Genomic DNA, 22,211 nt, shown 5'->3' on the forward strand with positions numbered 1-22,211 from the left:
GGCACCTGGCGAGACCAGCTAATTACACCTGTTGCTCTCCATAAATTTGTTGAGTCACACCTGGAGCAATACCTTTTGGGGAGTTAAGGCCAGGTAGAAGTAGGGAAGGTATGATTGAGAGAGAGAGAGGGGGGGCGGGGCGGGAGGGACGGAGCGGGGGATAGAAACAAGAAGGAAAGAAAAGGAGGGAAGAAGGAAGAGAAATATTGGAGAAAGAAGGAGAGACGAGAAGAGAAGGATGGAAGAAACGAACATGAGAGAGGGCATCAGTCTTGCCATCTCACACGCAAAGGTAAGTTCTTGCTTCAGCTGTGGATATGCAAAAATTATTTCCAAAACGGCTTATTACGCTAGACAGGGGCGATTAAGAGATGTATCTAATGAGGCATCAAATTACTTACTGTACACGGCAACACGAACGGCAGACAAATTATCCACTACGCTAACGAGCCTTTACCCAATGAATTTTCTGGGCGAGCTAGTTGCTGAAATCAATATTTATGTCTTTTTAATGAGACCCAGATATGGTTAGTTTTTCTTCATTAATTAGCAACACGTTTTGCATCATACGGCGATGCTAGTTGCCGATAGTGACCTTTTTTTTTTTAATGAGAGCTAAATATGTATGGAATTTTTCTCACGATAAGTTAATTGCTGTCTTTCTGTCTTGATGCTTGAAAGATTAACGTTCAACCAGATTTATTACTGTTTTTCATAATCTAATGAGCTGAAGATGGGTGGTATCTCATCACGATAAGTTATTTGCTGTCAGTGAATCTACATGTTTGATAAATTAACCTCGAACCTGCATTTATGGATAAGGTAATTGCTGGCAGTGATTATACGTGCTTGAAAAATTAATATTCAGCCAAAATTTATTAATACTGATATGAGTTTGATATGAAAATGAAAGCTCTGAGTTTGAAATGAAAAACTGTATAATTCAGAGTTTTGGGGGTCTGATATAAGAAAGTCTGAGGCGGATGGAAGCTCACTCGCCAGCCAGAACGATATCCTCGAAGCTCATCCACACAGGTGAGGGTTGAATGTATCCTTGCCTTATAGGCCCGTTTTCACCTGATGGAACAGGGCCAACCAGTCTTTTTTTTTTTTTTTTTTTTTTTTTTTTATAGACTGTTCTGGGTTGTCTTAGATTTTTGCGGTTTGTTCTGTGATCGAATTTGGGCATTTTAGAGAGGTAAATTGTGTGGGTTTCAATCCTTTATGGAGTGTATGCACAAGGACTTGAAAAAGAAGTCAAGATTTTTTTTTATTTTTTTTATTAAATGATGTATCTTCAATGTGTGACTTGGAGGAAGGACAGCCACATGGAAAGCGACGTGGAGGCAATTTGCCTGTGGCCACCCTTTACGAGATTACTTATTGCCAATGCCTTGATTCTGCAAAGAGTGGTGACAAACAGATTGTCTCCTTGTCGCCCTGTCCTCTGCCATTTGTCTATCCTCTCCCTCTCCACCATATACCTCTCCACTCCATCCCTCCCTCACCAGGGACTGACCCAGGATTTTATTATTATTTTTTTTTGTTGCCCAAATTTTTGTTGCCATTATTCAACACTGCTTTAGTCTCAATACCCTAAAATATTATTTAGGGGACTTTTTGACCACGTTGGTTTTTCCACAGCTGTTTCACAATGTTACTGAATAATGTAGTGAGCCACTTGATTTGATTTATTTATCCTTGGATATTGCAAAAACGGATTAAGTAAAGCTCGAATGAAAATTCACACACCTGCGGTTTGTTCAGTGCAATACTTTTCATACTTTACAAAGAAAACAAGAAACGTATGTTTACATTTGTGTATCATCGGGATAAAAACATACAATAATTCTCAACAGGCTGTAACAAAATAGATTAATAAGCCAATTACAATAATCAAAAACTGTCTTGAGCTCCATGTTATATGCTGAACGAAATAACATACAAATGGACTCTTAATCACATTCAGTTATTTTGTGGCCACTCATTAACATTGTTGGAGAGAAGATCCACAAATTGCATTGGTCGGCTGTGTTTCCTTGCAAACACACCAATGGCTTTTGGAACATCGATGGGTACACCATAGTGGATATTCATTACAGTAAGTCTTGTCAGGCGTTCATTTGTCATCGTGCTCCTGAGCCGGGTCTTCAGCCGACGCATGGCAATAAAACTTCACTCATTCTCACAGCTGGTCACGGGAATAGTACATACAAGGCGTAAGATGATCCTGATGGTTGGGAAAAAATCCTCATCTGCAAATGGCAAAGCATCTCGTGGATTGCTAGGTACCTCTTTCTCCCATGCTTTCCATTTCCTCATTCATATTCCTAAGCTCAACTTCTAGTGACTGCTTCTCTTGGAGGTCATGGTTGTATGATGTTGCCAGCTGCTGAGTTAACGTCTTGATTCCAATGTCAGATTTCAGGAGAACTGCAGGTACAATCTGCAGTCCCTGAATGGCATTCTTCTGGACTGAAGAAAACCTCTCATTCAACTGTTGGTCTTAATGATCAAGTAGTGCGATGGTAACATTGCGTTTGCAGTAGTCTGTTACAGATTCAGTAGGAGCATTGTTTCGGAGTGTCTGTCTACCACACCTCCTGGGGGCTTTGACGTCCGGTTCGAATGTTCCAGCAATATCTGTTGCTTGCTCAAAGCATCTTTTAAGGAAAGAATTGACATCTACCTTCACTTAATTAACCAAGTGTTTGAAATCATCGACATGTTCATAAGCACGGATGATGTCAGTGGCTCTGACTTGTAGTTTCTTACACAGTCCTTTCGTAGCCAACAACACTTTACTGGTTACAGTCAGTGAGAACACAAATTCAAACTGTGTAATGGACAGGCACAAGCTTCGAGCGGCACTGATAGAGTCCCTATTCCACTCATTGGGTGAGGTCATCATATCCTCCAGGCATGCGATGATTGTAGGTAGTAGATCCAGGAAAACTTCCCTAGCATCATAACATTCGATCCAAAGTGTTCTGCAAACATCGCGTTGTTTGGTTCGGTTGGTTTGGCAGTCATCAGGTCTCATTATGAAGCCCTCTAGATGATTCTGGCGTTTTGGAGAGTTATTAACAAATCTGCTGGCTTCACTGATGACAGTCAACATACTGGACATTGGTATGGCTTTGCAAAGCCTTCATTATACATAAGTAGAACTAACGGGAGTTGCAGTGAATATAAATCTCCTCTGGCTCTACTTCGAGAACTCGAATAGACAGTAGCACCAGTCGAGCAGAGCAGTACTCCCAAGGTGGATGGAATGCTGATGACAGGAAGTGCTGGAGCTCTCATTTCATCAGCTCTCAGGACTAGTTCCTGACCATCCCTCTTTTCTGAACGTTTTCAGCGTTTCAGTAACACAGAGAGTAGGCCAACTTGCTCTCCAATACAAGTTTCTCTATATGTCAACACCAGTCTACATGCACAGTACACGCTACAGTTCCTTTTCAAAATTTAAAAATAAAAAGGAATATGGCGCACCCACACCATGCCTTGGAGCTCCCGGGGGGGGGGGAGCATAAATGCTCCCACCATCGGCCCCTCTCCCGGTGACGAATCTTTGAGCTGCCTGGATCCACTGCCTGACTCACTTCTTCATTTCTGCAACATTCACGGCCTTTCCTCTAACTTTGTCTCTGTCGAACATCACCTCTCATTCTCTACACCTCACCTTCTCTTTCTTACCGAGACTTAGTTGTCTGAGGCAACTGATAGCAAACCCTTTTCTGTATCCTCCTACTTTCTCTATACTCATTTCAAAGCCAAAGGTGGATGTTGTGCAAATGTATGCTACTACCTATCTTGCTGTCGTGTTCCCGAAATCGATTCTTCTAAATTCTCTACTCTCTGGCTTCGGCTTTCTTGTCAATCTCTGACTAAATATATCTGCACTGTTTACTTATCCCCTAATTCTACTTACTATGAAAAATTATTCGACTATCTTACTTCTACGATGGAACACATTCTATCCATTTCTCCTTTCTTTGAAATCTCCATTCTAGGAGATTTCAATGTTCTCCACCAACTTTGGCTCTCCGCTCCTTTCACTGATCCACCTGATGAAACAAGCCTACATCTTTTCTCTCCTTAATGACCTAGAGCAGCTTATACAGCACCCTACCCATATCCCTGACTGCCTTGGAGTGAGCACCAACATAATTGACCTCTTTCTCACAACTAATCCTTCTCCTTACACAGTTAATCTTTTCTCTCCGTTGGACTCCTCCGATCATAACCTTATTACCTTAACCTGTCCTATCGCTCTGGTACGGCCTGTGGACCCTCCAAAGAAACGTTGTCTGTGGCGCTTTGGAGCTGCAGATTGGGAGTCCCTCAGGCAGTAATTCTTTTATTTTCCTTGGAATGATCATTGCTTCCATGGCCGGGAGCCATCTGAGTGTGCCTTGCGCATTACAGAGGTTATTCTCTCGGGCATGGAAGCATACACTCCTTTCTCATATCCTTTGACTAATGTAAGAAAGCCTTGGTTTAATCACGCTTGTTTTAATGCTGTCTGCAACAAGGAGAGGGCCTATAAAAGGTATTGAAGTCAAACCACCCCTGAATCACATCATTCTTATGTTTCTGCCCGGCATTGTGCTAAGTCATTTCTTCGCTCTGCTAAAAATAATTTCGTCCATACTAAATGCTCTCAACTCTCCAACTCGAATTCTTCCCGCTCCTTCTGGCACCTTGCCAAAAACCTTTCTAACAACAATACTTCATCATCTCTCCCTCCTCTTTTCTACTCTGATGGCTCTGTAGCTATTTCTTCTACTGATAGAGCAGATCCCTTCGCTCAGATTTCTCCTCGAATTCCATCTTAGACGAGTCCGGTTCTGTTCCTCCATCACTTCTCCCCTCTGACTTTCTCATGGCTGACATTAAAATGTCTTCAGCCATTGTATTTTTTGCCATCACTGGCCTCGATACTAAGGCATATGGGCCTGATGGAGTCCTTTCAGTTGTCCTCGAGAACTGGGCTTCTGTACTTACACTCTGCCTAGGTAAAGTCTTTTACCTTTGTCTTTCAACTTGTACCTTTCCTTCTTACTGGAAGATTGATCTCATTCAGCCAGTCCCAAAGAAGGGTGACCATTCCTAACCCTCTAACTATCGTCCCATGTCTTTAACATCCTGTGTCTCAAAAGTTTTCGAGTCTATTCTTAACAGAAAAATTTTAAAGCATCTTTCCTATCACAACCTTCTTTCTGATCGTCAGTATGGGTTCCGTCAGGGACGTACCACTGGCGATCTTCTCACCTACCTTTCAGACTCGTGGTCATCCTCCTTTCGGGACTTTGGCAAAATCATCGCCATTGCACTTGACTTTTCAAAGAATTTTCATCGAGTCTGGCATAAATCTTTAATTTCCAAACTGCCCTCTTATGGATTCTGTCCTTCTCTTTGTGCCTTCATCTATAGCTTCCTTTCTGGTCGTTCTATAGCTGCTGCTGTAGTCGGCCATCGTTTTTCTCCTAGATCTATCAACAGTGGTGTTCCTCAGGGCTCTGTCCTATCACCAACTCTATTTCTTTTATTGATCAATGATCTTCTAAGCTGTACATCTAACCCTATCCACTCGTACGCTGATCATTCCACCCTTCACCTTTCCATTCGGTTTCCACAATGTCCAGCTCAGCAGTCACTTCAACAAACAAGGGTTGAGGCTATGGCACACCAAATGTCTGACTTGGCTCGTATCTCTAATTAGGGTAAAAATCATCTTGTTGTTTTTAATGCTTCAAAGACTCAGTTTTTACACCTATCAACCCGTCAAAATCTTCTACAGGAGTACCCACTAATGTTTAATAATATCCAGCTCAATCCTGAATCATCCTTGAACATGCTTGGGGTTTCATTCACACGTGACTTATCTTGGAAAGATCATATTGCATCTCTTGTAAGATCCGCTTCCAAGAGATTAGGTGTGCTAAGCCGACTCCGTGCCTTCTTTACCCCTGCACTGTTGTTGACTTTATACATGGACTTTATTCACTCCTGTTTAGATTACAACTCTCATGTGTGGGGAGGCTCCCCACATACATCTCTCTTCAATAGGGTGGAGTCAGAGGCTACTAGTCTCATCAACTCTCCTCCCCTTACTGGTTCCCTTCAACCTCTGTCTCTTTCCAGCACTGTTGCCTCTTTATCTCTTTTCTATTGCTAAGTCAATGGTCACTGCTCCTCTGAACTGTCTGCTTGCATCCCTCCACCTTTACGACTGGCACATAACACGCGTCTAGCAACAAACTCTCATCTCTTTTCTGTCCAACTCTCTAATGCAAGAGTTAACCGTTACTCCCACTCCTTCATTTATGCACCAGGTCAACTCTGGAACTGTCTTTTGTCTGTATTTCCTACTTCCTATGATCTCTAGTCTTTCAAACGCAGTGTGTCCAGGCATGTCGAAATGAATGGATCTTGAATTTTGCTCTCTTCTGTATTGCTTTTTTTTTTTTTTTTTTTCTTGGAAGGAACGTTTTACTGGCTGAGCCTTTGGTTCATTCTTCCTCGTATTAAAAAAAAAAAAAACATGTAAGTTTGCTGCCATGTTGCCTGCTCCATCATAAGACTGCCCACGGAGATTCGCCATATCGAGTCCTTGTTTGTCAGTTATAGTGTACATTAGTTTGTCAACAATAGCACGTCCAGTTGTCCCAGTATCACACTCAACAAACTCCATGAACATTTCTTGGATGTTGTCGAGGGAATCCACATACCTCACAGCCAAGCTGAGCTGTTCATGGTTGGATACATCTGCTGCCTCATCTGCACATATAGAGAAAAGCATTTTTGATGTCAGTGATACAACTATACTGTACTTGCCGACCAATGATAGAAATCAGTTCATTTTGGACTGTTCTCGATGTATAGGCGTCATTCCCGCTGCATTTCTGTAAATGATTGGTGAGTTGATCGTCACAGTCTCAGGCTCGGTATCTCAAGAAAGAGATGAAGTTTCCGGGTTATTGGGCCGGTTCTTTGAAGATATTTTTATTTGAATCTACACGTCCACGAAGTGCCGCATTCTGCCTCCCACAGAGAATAATTGTGTCATTGACAGACTCCAACAACTTCCTGTTTGTAGCAGTTGTCTCTGCCGCGGCAGAATTCAACTGTGCTTTACCGGTAGGTTTCCTCTGTTCCATCACACCGATGAAATCCTGAGCTCTCTGCTGGGTTTCCATGTGATATAAAAGGCCACTGTGTGCTTTCAAGTCACTGTTCCCCTTATGGTACATGTTCCAGTATTGTGTCACAAACTTTCCACCCACAAAAACCTTCCCGAATAAACAACAGTATTTACACAGAGCATCATCATCAGCATTAAAATACACTATCCAAGGGTAATTTATGGTCCACATATCCTGGAAACACACACACACACACACACACACACACACACACACACACACACACACACACACACACACACACACACACACAAGACCAGCATTCACACTAGAAGAAGAAAATGCCTGAGCATCGTTAGAGAGTGAAACAGAAAATTTAGTTGGAATGGAAAAATCACTCCCACTGTGAAGACAACTAATCAGGAAAGAAGGATGTTGCCCGGGAAACTAGATCAACACCCCTGCTTCCGTCCCTGCTCACCCTTGGGCTCCCCCTCCTCCTCTCCCCGTCCATCTCACGCACATATTCCTCTAGCCTGTCTGAGTGTCCATCCTCACCACCTATTATACCGCCCTTAAATCATTTCAGAAGTTGGTCAACAGTCAAAACAGGAACAAGGGAGTCCAAACCGCCAAGATGAAAGTGCTTCTCTGCCTGACCCTCTTGTTGGGAGTATCTCAGGCTGTGGTGAGTCTTACACACACACACACACACACACACACACACACACACACACACACACACACACACACAGCCATTACATCGCTTGGGGTGTCACAAACATCACTCACTACAAACACTCCCCCTCTTATGCCATTCGTGCTTCGTCAGCATGAAGAAGGGTTCATTCTGGCTAACACTCTCCCTCCAAGGCTATGGTCAGGATCTGCAGTGAACCTTCTTATTTATAATTTGATTAAGTTACAGTGATGTTTTTGTCATTACTGGCGGGACATGTTCAGTTCAGAGATAAATTGTATCTAATTACGCAGGTTGATGAACAGAATGACCTCAGACTAACTCCCCTAGTCAGACCTTAGATTCTGATTCTAGAGTTACTGATATTTATTTATTTTATTCATTTATTACCTTGTTTAGTTCAGAGATAAACTGTGTCTAGTTACGAGTAGGATGATGAATAGATTGAACACAAATTTAATGCTGCTATTTTGACCTTAGATTTGCATTCCAGGGTTACTCATATATATATATATATATATATATATATATATATATATATATATATATATATATATATAGATATATATATATATATATATATATATATATATTTATTTACTTCAATAACCCCTTCTTTTGTGGCCAAGAATCTCATGGCGATGGAAGAAAGAGAAGCAGAATTCGAGGTGGATGACGACACAGTGTTGAGGCTTGAAGAGAGGGCGATCCCCATACGACCACGGATTTGCTACAGCAAAAAGTAAGTGACATTAAACTCCTGATGGCATAGGACGATACGTAGCACATCGTAAGCGATTTGTTTTTCATATTTGATCTTCCGACTGTCTTGGATGCTATGGCAAAGGGTGAGTGATATTCGGATTCTTGTACGTAAGGAGCAACTGTGAGATCTTATGAGACTTCGCTAGTGAAGCACCCTGGCCCGTATTCTCGTCGGTTAATGACTCTTTTCCTTAGCGATTTAATTTTGGGTATGGTTAGTTAATATCCTTTTGTACGTAATTTATGCAGAGTATGGCAATACTGAAAGGATTTATGGAACACACAAGAGGACAGTATGGTGAAATAAACAAAAAAGTAAGTCGCTTGGTAAAACTGTTAGGGAGTTTCCTTACCCGACGAGAATATGAGCCCTTGTGCATGAATTCTTACTCAGCTATAAGCGTCATGCAGAGCTTCACTAGTACCTTCCATGTGATTATCCTTAGGGTGGGACTGACTGGCTGGGGAAGGAATGAAAGGGCAGTTAGGGAGGGTAAAGGACGGGAGGGCAGGGTAAGGAAGGAATGGGTAGAGAAGGACAGGGTAGGGGAGGGCAGAGGAGGAGAGGGCATGGCGGGGGTGGGTAGCGCTTCAGGAGACACTCCCACATCAAAAACTAAATCATCAGGCTCAAGGACTCAGTAATTACGCAATCCTCTGAGCCGTAGAGCATCTTTTTGCATTTTATTCTCATCATCTCAAGATATCCTTCAGCTTATAATGGACATTTTGAAATGGGAGTTTAGATACAGCATTAATAAATCTCTTCAGTATGAGACGCTTTTCTCAAGGTCAGTAAAATCTTCAGTTAGGAGGAAGACTAAACTGAAGAGCACATCATCCTCAGTTGGCAGCAAGACTAAACTGAAGAGCACATCATCCAGGTTGAGGGGGTTCGCAGTATATCTTTCAACTCAGCTTGGAAGGTTTGATTGTGCTGGAGCCATTGGACAGTGCTATCTTTGTGTCTGACCTCCTCCCCCTCAGTTCAAAAAGCCACTAGTAAGTTGACTGAAAGAACCCATTAACTATTCACATAAGTAACCCAGCCTTCCTCTCAGCTTGGCAAATCAGAGTATGTTGTAGCCAACAAACAATGTTGTCTTCATGCCCAATCCCACCACTTCGATAAGCCCTTACTAAGATGAATAAAAGAACTCATAACTATTCACCTAAGTAATCCAATCCTCACCTCAACTCTGCAGGCTTACAAAGTGTGCCTCGAGAGGGGGGAAGTGCTATTCTCGTTCGTCAGTGGTGGATACGTACTGCAATGATCTGCAGGAGGGCTTGTGTGCTTCTGAAGCCTGTGTCTGCTGCCTTAATCGTGAGCACTTACCTCCTTATTATCTCTATCTCTGTCTGTCTGTCTGTCTGTCTGTCTGTCTCTCTCTCTCTCTCTCTCTCTCTCTCTCTCTCTCATGCTTTACTGTATTTTTTTTTTTTTTTTTTTTGCGACAGGTGTACCTTCACGTGTTTTTATATGCATCTCTGCCTTAAAAGCATCATCCTCGATCAGAAAAATATAGCCTTCTTTTTCTTCCTACAGAATGTTCGCCGAATCAACTGTGTCCCTAAGAAGTAAGAAATAAGACCCTCCAGCCGTAACGTTCAGGTGGCAGTGACTTGTAAGCACAGTAATCCATCTTTTCTTCTATACACTGACAGAAAGAATGCTCCTACACCAACGTGCCTGTGAATATAACTACAGTAGAAGACTACATTATTTTTAATCATGCACAATGTTGTTGTCTTTTTGGCACATCTGAAATATAAATTCAGTGAACTGTAGGTTAAAACTGCTCCTCTTCAGTCTACCATCCTCCTTTTGAGGGGGTAAGGAAGAAGTTGAGGGACGTTTGCATAATCAAGCGGTGTAGCCACATAGTTATTCTGGATCTGCCACATTAAACAACCACTAGTGTCAGCCTTCAAAAAGCCATTCACTACTAGGGTGTTCTATGCTGAATGTAAGGTTCTGGAAAAAAAATACGGTCCTCTGATAGAATAAGTTAATATTATAGTGCTAATCAAATTTTAATCTTGATTATCTTTAGTATTACACTGGACTCCTTCTGATTACAGAATGGCATTCCTGAGAGCTGTTGTCACTGAAGGCTTGGACACCACGTCACTGGACATCAATACGAACCCAATCACTGAACATGGATGATGGACATGGACCTAATCACTGAACTCAAATACAGACTTTTGACCTCTTCACAGATGTACTACTTTTCCATAAATGCATAACTGGCACTTCAGGAATTTATGTTAAAAATTTGAAAAAAAAAAAAAATCATCTAACAGGACCATTGTTTAGATTTCATTAGCTAGTTTTTCAACGTATACATCCAGGTACCCCTGTACCTATAAGTTACTGTTGGCAATTTCTATACTGTTATCATAGCTATTATTCTCTGCCAATATACCACATATTTAAAAATTCAAACATTAAGAAAAAACTTTCACAAGTCTGTCTCTCTTATTATTATGACATGCTTTAATCTAATACTATCAAGAAAACCATTCAGAACATTGGCTAACTACTTTTCCGTGTAATAGATTTTAGAGCTAGAGCACCAGTTATAAGTTTTAGCACTGATAGTATGTTATTTTTTCAAACCATTTCTAATGTTAAAAAAAAGGGTACATGTATAGAAACTAAGTGGGGGTGACAAAGAGTGGCTTGGTTGAGAACAAAAGAGCTAATAACAATCCTGTGTGGATGAAATTAGCGAGATGCACAGGACAAAAAGCGCACATGCATCACTAGTCAGTATTTACACTTGGAGTAAAAATTCCTTCCATTACCTGTACAAATACCTTTTTTTTTTTTTTTGTCCTATAGTTTCAGTTGGGTATGATTTGAAAGTAAAGCCATAATCATTTAAACCATCTGTAGAACCAGCTCAGTGCAGACCTTGCTGCACCATCACAAGATAAAGTTTGCCTGCTCTTCTACAACAGCTACTTCATGCTTACAGAATGTCCATTATTTTCTTCCGTAGCACATCCTAGAAAAAGAAAATCCATGGGCAGAGAAGCAGACAAGTGTCTCTCAGCTTATTATTTTACAGACTTTGAGGATTTCCATATAGCAGAGCAATAGTACTCTTCCTTTTATTTTCCCTCTGCTTATGAGCTAATGGATGCTTGTTTAACTTGGCAGCGACTTGTGAAGTAAATAAGGTAAAAATATACCCACATCCACTCTAACCTTGCCACTTAAAAGTTAATTTGCTCCACAGTTACTTGGCTTACATCATCTGACTGTCAGACTTGTTTCTTCCCAATTCTCACATGCTTACATTATCACTAGCAAGAAATCCTGGTAATTGAAATATGTTGATATGGCTGTCAAGGAATGACATTCTGAAATAAAAAGTAATAGATTATCATTTCTTTATTTTTCTTGGCAATGCTAATATGGAATAAAAATTACCAAATACATTCTACTTCTTCAAGCATCTTGCTTCTGCCCATCTTACTGCTCTGCTGTTGATGTTGGATTGTTTTTTAGAGCACAGGGTACTTGTAGAAAGCGATAGGAGCACAAAGTGTGTGGAAATGTGTGGTTATTTATATGAATGATCAAAGTTAAATATGGCAGAGGGAAACGAAGGGATTGCGATTTACTTGGCATGGAAGGCCACTTCTTTCTTTCCATCCTTCCTCTTCTGTCTTTCAGTCTTCATTCTTTCCTCTTCCTTCTGTCTTCATGTGACTCTACACTGAGTGATAAGCCAAATGGTTTTCTGTATCCCAGGACACCATTTACTACGCTTGGTAAACATATAACCAAAGCATGGCGCCTGGTGGTTTAGTGGGCAATTAAGGCGCTCCAATCGGATTGAGCCATGCAGGTTTATAACCAAGGAATGGTTGGGGTTTATTGCTCACGTAATGCCACTCAGGGATGAGTGGGAGTGGTCACTCTCATCTTAAATGTCAGGACCAACTTGCCCAGCCAGGGGCTACTACACTTCTCATGGGGCAACAATGGATTGGATGGTGATGATGATGATGATGATGATGATGATGATGATGAGTATTAAACAAACCTCAGTCTGTCTGATTGAACAGACGGATAAACCACAGAGAAGCAATCGTCCATGAAGGGCTGGTCCATGCAGTGAACCAATGTTTCCTTGTGCTGGGAGTAGTCTGGAGATTTGGTTCCCAGATGGACGTCTACATTTGTGTTCCAACACAGTTAACAGGGACACCATAGTAGTCTCCAAATCACCTTTGTATTTGGTTATATGGTTACCATCCCAGTGTCGTAAATGGCTTCCAGGGATACAGGAAACCATTAGCTTTGTCACACACTGTAACGCCACTTAAACGAAGACAGAAGAGTATAAAAAAATAACAAGAAGAATGGGAGAAATGGGAAGGATAGGGGCAGACACAGAAAAAGAATGATAAAGATGAAAAAAGAAGTATGCAGCACTACATTAAGTGAGAAGATGATGGTCAGCACTACCTACCGCCAGGAGTTATTGTAACAATGATATATAGATGAAGGAAAGAGCGATAATGAGAGCAGCGGAGGAAGAACAATAGGGAAATATATTTGGGCTGCAAAGACAAGGGAGAGAAAAAGCAGGTGTTACAGATGAGAGATGCACAGCAACGCCATCCACTAATCAAAGAGAAAAGACTCTTAGATTGTATAGCCACAGAGGCAAAACTGAAGATATGTGAGTGAAGTAGACCTGGTGGGACATTAAGATAATGGCCTTCGGTAAGTGAATTTTTGCGAGAGAGGAAGTTGAGCAAGCAAGAGGCGTGAGTAAAAGACAGGAATAAATGGATCCAGTTTCAGGGGAATTATAACGTGAACCGTTTCTCTTTTTTTTTTTTTTTACCCAACTGACGTAACAACTCTACCCTACAGCTTTAACAGGCTGTGGGTAGCAAAGCATACGTGACAGAGTTAGGGCACTGAAAGGCATGGCTAGTATGTGTCAGAATGTATGTATCATTTCATTCAGCACTGTACTGTATGTAATACCTTCTTTCCCGTATACTGGTATTATTCTTTATACTGGATCTCAGCCACTCATCAATGATAAAATGATAACCAACATGAAATGACGACCAGGTACCAGATGCTCTCTGTTTGCCCACTACAGTACTGACATCTTTTTATATTTGGTTTAAAGCAGATATCACATATACTGTTTACTTATCATCTAGTGACTTGGAATGTGAGAGCTTCCACTTTTAAGAATGAGATAATTATAATTAAACAAACCTCAGATAACACTGACAGGACAGCTTCTCTCATTAGACATACATCATTTATAAAACCACTGATTGAGCCTGTGCCGGTTTATATCCAAGGAGTGGTTTGGGTTTATTGCTCACGTAATGCTACTCAAGGATGAGTGAGTCAGGTCACTCTCATCTTAAATATCAGGACCAACTTGCCTAGCCCTGGGCTCTTAAGCTCATCATGGGGCAACACAGGATTAGATGATGGATGGATGGAGAGATGGTCTAGCAGCATCAAGGGAATATCTGTGGACTCTGGCATATCCAGTAATGCACAAGTAAACTGACTTCCAAGTGATAAAAAATTTGATTAACCAGAAGGTTCATTACAGAGCAATCAACTGTAATTGTAAATGGAATGGCATATTATCAGGATAATTTTGTAACAAACCTGAATTTTCATTCACAGGTGAAAATAACTCTTAAAACGCAAGTCGCACCCTGAAAAACTTTAGGAATACAACCAGATGAACAAAATAGAATCTTTTATAATACTGAATACCAACTTTATTTCTCTGTAAAGTTGGGATGTTAAATTATTTCCATTTATAAGACGTAATTAATGTTTGAATTTCATTTCTCCTGCCATCCAGCATTACTCTCAGCTGTCATTATCTTCTTGATTTCGTTGAAAAAAAAAAAAAAAAATCACCATAGTCCGACAGATGAATATTCTTGGTGTGATTCAATGTGTGCTGAGCAGTATCACTTTTACTACAAAAATAACTTACACACTGACCAAAGTCTAGGTTCATCCTACCAGCGTGAGTCAGCATGTTTCTTGAGATCTCGTTTCCTAGCATACAGTTTTCCATACTTAATATATTTGAAGTTTCTAAATCTACTATGGGTCAACTGGTGCTCATCAAGGTAACTCTTACGAAGAAGCTCCCCACCACACTCACTACACCTAAATCCTCTCTGTCCTGAGTGAGTGAGTAAGTGTCTATTGAGACAACACTTCTCTGTAAACACTTTCTCACATCCCTCACATCCATAGAAATACTTCAGGGCAGAGTGTGTCAATAAGTGCTCATCTAGGTTACACTTTCTTGCAAACAGTTTACCACATTGATTGCAATGGAAGCTTTTCTCTTGTGTGTGAGAGTGACTACAGTATGCTTGGACAGGTCTCTTTTCCTAGCAAACAGTTTCCCACAGCCATCACACTCGAATCTCTTGACCCCCTGATGAATTAGTAAGTGCTCATGGAGGTACCTCTTACATAATAACTCCTTATCATATTCTTCACATACAAAGCTTTTCTTTCCTGTGTGAGAGAGTGTGTCGAGAGAGGCTACACTTGTGTGAGAATTTTTTTTCACAATGATAAGAAAAATTATCTTTGACTGCTGAGTGTGTCACCATATGGTCAGTGAGGTTGTTTCTGCGAGACAGTCTTCCAGAGTTATAACACTGGAAACCTTTCACTCCAGTGTGAATAAATGAGTGTCTGCTAAGGCTGCTCTTTTTGGTGAAAAGTTTTCCACACTCATGACATGAATCTGAAGGTGCTAAACGAGATTTCTCTTGCAACCGAACCGTCTCCCCCACTGATCACAGTCAAAGTTCTTGCCTTCTGTGTGAAGAAGTGCATGCCTGCAAAGAGTCTTTTTACTGATGAACTGTTTTCCACAATGATCACATTTAAATTTCACACACTGAGTTTCTTCAGCTCCAGCCATCACAATACTTTACCTTACTGGCTCATAATTTCATCCCTGAATAAAAAATAATCTTGACAGAGGACGGCAATATTATGAATTTATCTGTCTCATGTCAAGGTAATACAATATCACAAATACATGGTATGGACACATGACACCAGAACCATAATAATAATAATACAAATCCTCATATGGAATTATAATGTAGATGTACAGTGTAAATATTTGCTGTAGAAATGTGGATGTTACAGGTATACAGATTTTACAGTCTGGGGCACTACACAGTCACAGTGATTGAAGCATGAGACGAAGAAGTGAAGAGGAGCCTTTCTTCTCATGATAAAGTTATATAGGTAAACAGAATGACTTTTTTTGCCTTCTGCATCTGCTCCTTTCCTCTTGGAGTGCAGCTTATGGTCTGCACCTGAAACAAAGTCTGTCATTAACTCCAATCTTCACACCATATATCATACAGTATTACCATAGCATCATCTTGTTACTGTCTATGGGCTCCACAATTACCTCCATGTAAGAAGACTGACAGTTACAGTACAGCCTCAAGGAATATAAAATTTGTTCTTGTCCAGCACAATGAAAAGCCTGTCAAATGAATGGTCTGTTTATTGATAGTCCAACAGGTTTTGCGTGATCCAGCGTTTGTATCAGATTCATGAACAGATAATTAGATGATGATGCTGGGGTGACTGCACGCTGCTACAGGACTACTTCAGATAGGTACAGTACCAGTATGGGGTGACATCAGACAAGGATGAGATGACTGGACAGGTAATGGTTGGCACTGGACAGGTGTAGAGTGGAGTGATTGGATAGGTATGAGGTGACTGGACAGATACTGTGTGACTTTGGACAGATATGGGGTGAGTCAAGAAAGGTGACATCAGACAGGTATGGGATGACTTGAGACAGGCGTGGCATGGGGTGATTTTGGACAGGTATAGGATTACTTTGGAAAATTGTGTTTCCTAATTCAATGGCTTTACAGCCTGTCCCAACATTCCAATGTTGACTTTGGACACCAGTGAACTTACAAAAAAAAAAAAGGTAAAAACCTGCAACAACTGAATACTGTAAACATATTGACAAATGTGAAAATACTATAGCTATATAAATAAATAATAAGTATAGTTTTAAAAACACTACACTCTGAAAATAAATTATATCATTCTGTTTAGAACCCTTCATAAATAGTTGTCTTGGCCTCTGCACTGCTCTTACAATGACTTTGTAACTTCTTGTAGTGAAGTTTTGTAGATCAGTTATATATATACTAGACTCGTGGATGAGCGGTTGTTATACTTGAGTAGTTTTGTAAGTAGATAATCTTTGTTCTCTTTTTGTCATGCAATGACAGGAGAGGTAAAGATGAGTATGGGACTATTTTTATTTGTCTTGGAAATATTAACAAAGTCTCTCACACACGAGTGAAGTATAGAGTCCCGCGAGCTAACCTCCTTGTCTCGCTCTCTCTCTCTCTCCCTCTCTCTTCCACCCTCTCGCCCATGTTGCTAGGCTCCTTCTCCCTACTACCTCTCGGTTCTATAGCTAACCTCCTTCTGAGCTCTGCTTCCTAAATTCTGGTGTAGCAGGGGTCGTGTTACGAGTGTTACACTGTTGTTGGAATGTTCTAGAAACCTGTGTGTGAGGATGTGTGTATGTGTGAGTATGGTCACTAGGCGCTGTCGTGTGCCTGTAAAGCATTCATTGAGTTAGAGTGTGTAAGCATGTTTATCATTGCTCGATTCTCGCAGACACAATACCTCTGACGTGCTGCTTCTATGTGTCTATCTATCTATATATCTATCTATTAACTTTTCTATAATTACTTGTATTTATAATATGGAGTCCTAACATTGCTCGGTCACGCCGCTGGAGGTCCTCCGACAGTAATTATCATTGACATATGCTAATGTATTAGTACCTAATATTGATTATAATATTGTATACATATAATATTCATAGTAAATTGCAATGATCTAGTAGTATTACATTTTAAACAAGTTGTATACATATCTGAATAAATACAATGATTGTTGTATGACATTTTGTAAGATGTGTATTTATAACAGACATACACATATAATTGTGCAATGGTAATACAGCTAGGTTATTACATTACATATTGAGTTATCCCTTTAGTAATGTCTAATATTTCACCTAACTTGTATGATGATTTTTGTAATACAGAATTGTGGTAAAATTGTATGACTTTACATAATATTGTAGTAACATTGTGGTAATACATAATTGTATTGTAATTGTTACATTGTAGTAACATTGTAGCAATACATAATTGTAACATTTTATGAATTGTTACACAATATTGTGGTAATGCATAATTGTGTTGGCCTTATAATTGTAGTTACATTTTGTTAATGCAACTGTTACATAATTGTGTTGGCCTTATAACTGTAGTTACATTTTGTTAATGCAACTGTTACATAATTGTGTTGGCCTTATAACTGTAGTTAAAGTTACATAAAAGTTACATCTTGTTAATGCAACTGTTACATGTTTGTGTTGGCCTTATAACTGTAGTTACATTTTGTTAATGCAACTGTTACATAATTGTGTTGGCCTTATAATTGTAGTTAACGTTACATAAAAGTTACATCTTGTTAATGCAACAGTTACATAATTGTTACATATTTATTGTAATTACATAATTGTAGCAAGTGTAACATAATGCAATCGCTTGTCGTTACATAACTGTTACATATCGTTTGTAGATACATAATTATAATAATTGCAGTCCTAACATTGAATCCGGTCATGCTGCGGTCGATGATAGTGATGATGTGTCATGCCACTAGCTTGTGGAGACAACAATTTGCTTTTTTGTTTGTGTGTTTATGTGGTATTTTGGCATTTGTAATAACACTTACACTTATTTTCATTTGTTTGTTATGTGATCTTACTGTATTTTTTTTTTTTTTTTTATGGCCTTCCTTGTAACTTAATTTATCTGTTTCCACTAGGTAGTTTTAATTAATGTTTAATACAGTTCTTTTAATCGCTCACTGAGTAACTGTGATGGTATATTTTCTTTATTACTTTGTAGATGTAATAATGTATAGCTGTATGTGTGAAACACTTATTTTATGTAGGTATAAATGGTAACACTCGTTGGTAGTAACTAATGCTATAATAAATGAATGAATATATACAGTGTAGAATAATTATTGTTGGTGATTATTTAGTGTTTGAGTTATGCAGATAATTGAAGTAAGTATGTGTACGGAAGTTGTAACTATACGGCACGTTTTATATGTTTGTGCAGAAGTTTTTTGTCTATCACTGTGTATTGTATAAATGAAGTAACTATGTAACTTACTTAAATTTTACCGTGGTGGGAATGGTGTGAGTAGTGTTACACGTGGTGATAGCGTTGTTCTTCACGGGTTGATTGACGTGTTGTCATCTCAGCAAACACGTACTGTATGGTGACATCGACTTCTCACACTGGTGGCTGTGGTGTGTAACAGAGTAGCAATGAGTAACCTGAGTGAAGATGAGTGAGTAAGATGAGTTGTGAATATGGGCTTGGTATTTGCTTCGTCGTCTTGACCTCTTCACTCCTGCGTCAGCGGTGGAGGTTGGATGGAGGTAGTAGAGAGAGGAGGGTGAGGTCTGGTGGTTGTGAGTTGTGAGTCGTGTCTCACCCTTCGTTTGTTTGTTTTGTTTTTCTTTCTCGATGTATTCTCAGTCCTTTTCTCTTGTGATTTACTTGTTGTGGGATGAAGACTGCCGCTACTTGTAGGTGCGTGTAGAAGATTATACAGACGACTCGTAGAGTTGTTACTTGTAGTTGATCGTAGATTGTTGTAGTTCGTTGGTTCGTCGTAGAAATTGGAAGATTGTTTGTATCAATATTATGTTAAACTACTGGCAAGGCGTCCTGTGACCTCTTCACCTCTAAATCAGCGTGATGATCGGGGAGACGGAGGGGGGGTTGGAGAGAATACTGTCAGGAGCTGGTTGTGAGTTGTTGGTTGTGAGTTGTTGGTTGTGAGAGGTATTTTTTGTTTTCAATCTTGATAATGCAGAATCAACTGTACACTCGTTGACTTGTAGGCTTGTAGACTCATAGGCTTGTAGACTTGTAGGCTTGTAGACTCGTAAGCTTGTAGCTTGTATTTTGTAGGAATTCACTGTAGATTCGTAGACGAGGTTCATACGTTCGCTGCCGCCATATCTCACAATAACTTTGTAACTTCTTGTAGTGAAGTTTTGTAGATCAATTATATATACAGTATATTAGACTCGTGGACGAACGGTTGTTAAACTTGAGTAGTTTTGTAAGTAGATAATCTTCGTTCCTTTTTTGTCATGCAATGACAGGGGAGGTAAAGATGAGTATGGGACTATTTTTATTTGTCTTGGAAATATTAACAGTCTCTCCCACACGAGTGAAGTATAGAATCCCGCGAGCTAACCTCCCTGTCTCGCTCTCTCTCTCTCTCTCTCCCTCTCTCTTCCACCCTCTCGCCCATGTTGCTAGGCTCCTTCTCCCTACTACCTGTCGGTTCTATGGCTAACCTCCTTCTGAGCTCTGCTTCCTAAATTCTGGTGTAGCATGGGTTGTGTCACGTGTGTTACACTGTTCTTGGAATGATCTAGAAACCTGCGTGTGAGTATGTGTGTATGTGTGTGTGTGGTCACTAGGCGCTGTCGTGTGCCTATAAAGCATTCCTTGAGTTAGAGTGTGTAAGCAGGTTTAGCACTGGTCGATTCTCGCAGACACAATACCTCTGACTTGCTGCTTCTATCTGTCTGTCTATCTATCTATCTATCATGTTTTCTATACTTAATTGTATTTATAATATGGAGTACTAACACTGCCTCCAAGAGAGAGAATAAAATATAAAAAGGCTTTAAATCAAAGTAGTGACAGATGGATAAAAGCAAAACATACTGAAAGAGTTTGGGTTAATAAAATGAAACAGGATGGATATACTGTATATTGAAAATCTGTGGACAGCTTAGAGAGAGTGTTTGGTACAGACTGGAAAAGGATTCGTGGTACCGCAAAGACCTCAGGTAATAAGACAAGAACAGTAAGTAGGTTTGTGATGACGGAAAGAGAAGTGGAGGAGACAAGGAAAAGGTGTACAGTATGGGTTGCAAGAAAGGAATTTGGATGATAGAGCAAAATATATATTTCTATGCTGATATCAGTAAGCCTATGGAAATAAGTAAACAGAAAGGTTAAATGATGACCTTAGAATGGAAATTTCTCTAATCCTAAGAAACTGTCTTAGAAAATTGTGTGAACGCATATAAAAAAGAAATAAGAAAACAAAAACGTGGGAAAACTGTCATAAGTTGGAAAGGCTATTTTTCTTTTTTAAGCAAAAGTTTTGGGAATAAGGTTAAAAGCTGATGAAAGTTGCATTCACTGTTGCTATCCGAACTAACAGGTTATCAGTGCATTACTAAAAATCTAGTAGGCTTAAACATGATACTTGCTCAGTGGCCAGAGAATTTCTGTGTCCAAAGGTATCCCATCGTGGATGCGACTAGTGTTGCGTATGGGGTGACATTCAACAGCAGTTATTCCAATGGCTTTACGCTGTAGAATATATTCGGACATTCTGGGTGTAACTCTGATCACCAGTGAACTGACAAAACTGGGAAAATCCGGAACAACTGAAAATACAAATAAGTCGGCACCGAAAAGCTTTGGTGAAAACTGCTCTATGTGGTAAGTTAATATGATAATGCTTCCAACAACAGTTTAACAGATTTACTACTGTAAAACTGATTACCAAGGGAAATGCCGCAGCTCCCTAAAAATGAATGGGACTTCAACTTCAAAATCCATTCTGATGAAATTATACATTTACCATTTTGTCTTCAATGGCATTAAAATTGTCTGAGCCAGTAACATTGCAGTACTACTTATGGACCCCGTGCAGTGACTCATCGCGCCAGAAAGGCCGCAAACATGATACACAGGGGCACAGCAGAGCACTGGCATTTTAGCTGTATTGGGGCAGCCTGTGTGCAGAGAAAAAAATCAAATAAGAGTTATTTCCATCTTGGTAGATTTCTGCCCGGACTGGCGCTGCTATCAAAGGTGTCCTTTGTCTTGTTATTTATCTTCATTTTTGGACCAGTAATATCTCTTAGACGGAGTTTTCTTGAAGTAATTTAGTTGTCAAAGATGTTCCTACTGATATTTTCTTGTACAGCACATTCCTTGAGTCTGGACGATGGACACATTCAGCCTTGTAGTTCTCTTCTTAAGCCCTGTAATACATCAATGTTGTATGGTTAATTTTTTTAAAAATTGATATTAATACCAGACCACCAACAAAGTACTGTAAAATCTATGCTCTGTCTGTCTGTCTGTCTGTCTCACAGACACACACATCAATTCCATATCTTTCTCACCCCTCTCTACCCCTAATTCTTCCTCTTTCCTTCTCGTTTCTCCTCTCCCCTTCTGTCACACCTGCCCTCTACCTCTCACCTTCCCCTACTCCTTAGACTCCCTCTTGCTCCTTCCCCCTCTCTTTATCTCCCTTTTTTAATGCCTGCTCTCTTACTCCCATCCTTCTTCCTCCTCAGTCTCCTTCCTCCTCCCTTCTTCCCTCTCTCTCTTACCCCTGACCTCTGCCTTTC

The 22,211-nt window shown here is 40.1% G+C and overlaps 1 protein-coding gene across 1 annotated transcript; it reads left to right on the forward strand.

The window, feature by feature from the left end:
- The first annotated feature begins 1,011 nt into the window (after positions 1-1,011).
- LOC145389482 (uncharacterized) lies at positions 1,012-12,014 on the forward strand. The gene is made up of 6 exons (XM_080264778.1): positions 1,012-1,035; positions 7,741-7,839; positions 8,481-8,593; positions 9,822-9,943; positions 10,166-10,244; positions 10,702-12,014. The coding sequence occupies exons 2-5, from the start codon at positions 7,789-7,791 to the stop codon at positions 10,192-10,194; spliced, it is 315 nt and encodes a 104-aa protein (XP_080120904.1). The 5' UTR covers positions 1,012-1,035; positions 7,741-7,788; the 3' UTR covers positions 10,195-10,244; positions 10,702-12,014.
- Positions 12,015-22,211: the final 10,197 nt, after the last annotated feature.

Source organism: Coenobita brevimanus, chromosome 14, assembly GCF_032717465.1.
Source record: "Coenobita brevimanus isolate Jiangsu-jjx chromosome 14, ASM3271746v2, whole genome shotgun sequence".
NCBI lineage: Eukaryota > Metazoa > Arthropoda > Malacostraca > Decapoda > Coenobitidae > Coenobita > Coenobita brevimanus.

Bases quoted from the DNA above. Each gene is read 5' to 3' on its own strand.
- LOC145389482 (XM_080264778.1), top strand. From the start codon at position 7,789: ATGAAAGTGCTTCTCTGCCTGACCCTCTTGTTGGGAGTATCTCAGGCT. The intron at 7,840-8,480 runs GTGAGTCTTACA...TTTGTGGCCAAG, and splicing joins TGGGAGTATCTCAGGCTGTG to AATCTCATGGCGATGGAAGA. The intron at 8,594-9,821 runs GTAAGTGACATT...TCAACTCTGCAG, and splicing joins CGGATTTGCTACAGCAAAAA to GCTTACAAAGTGTGCCTCGA.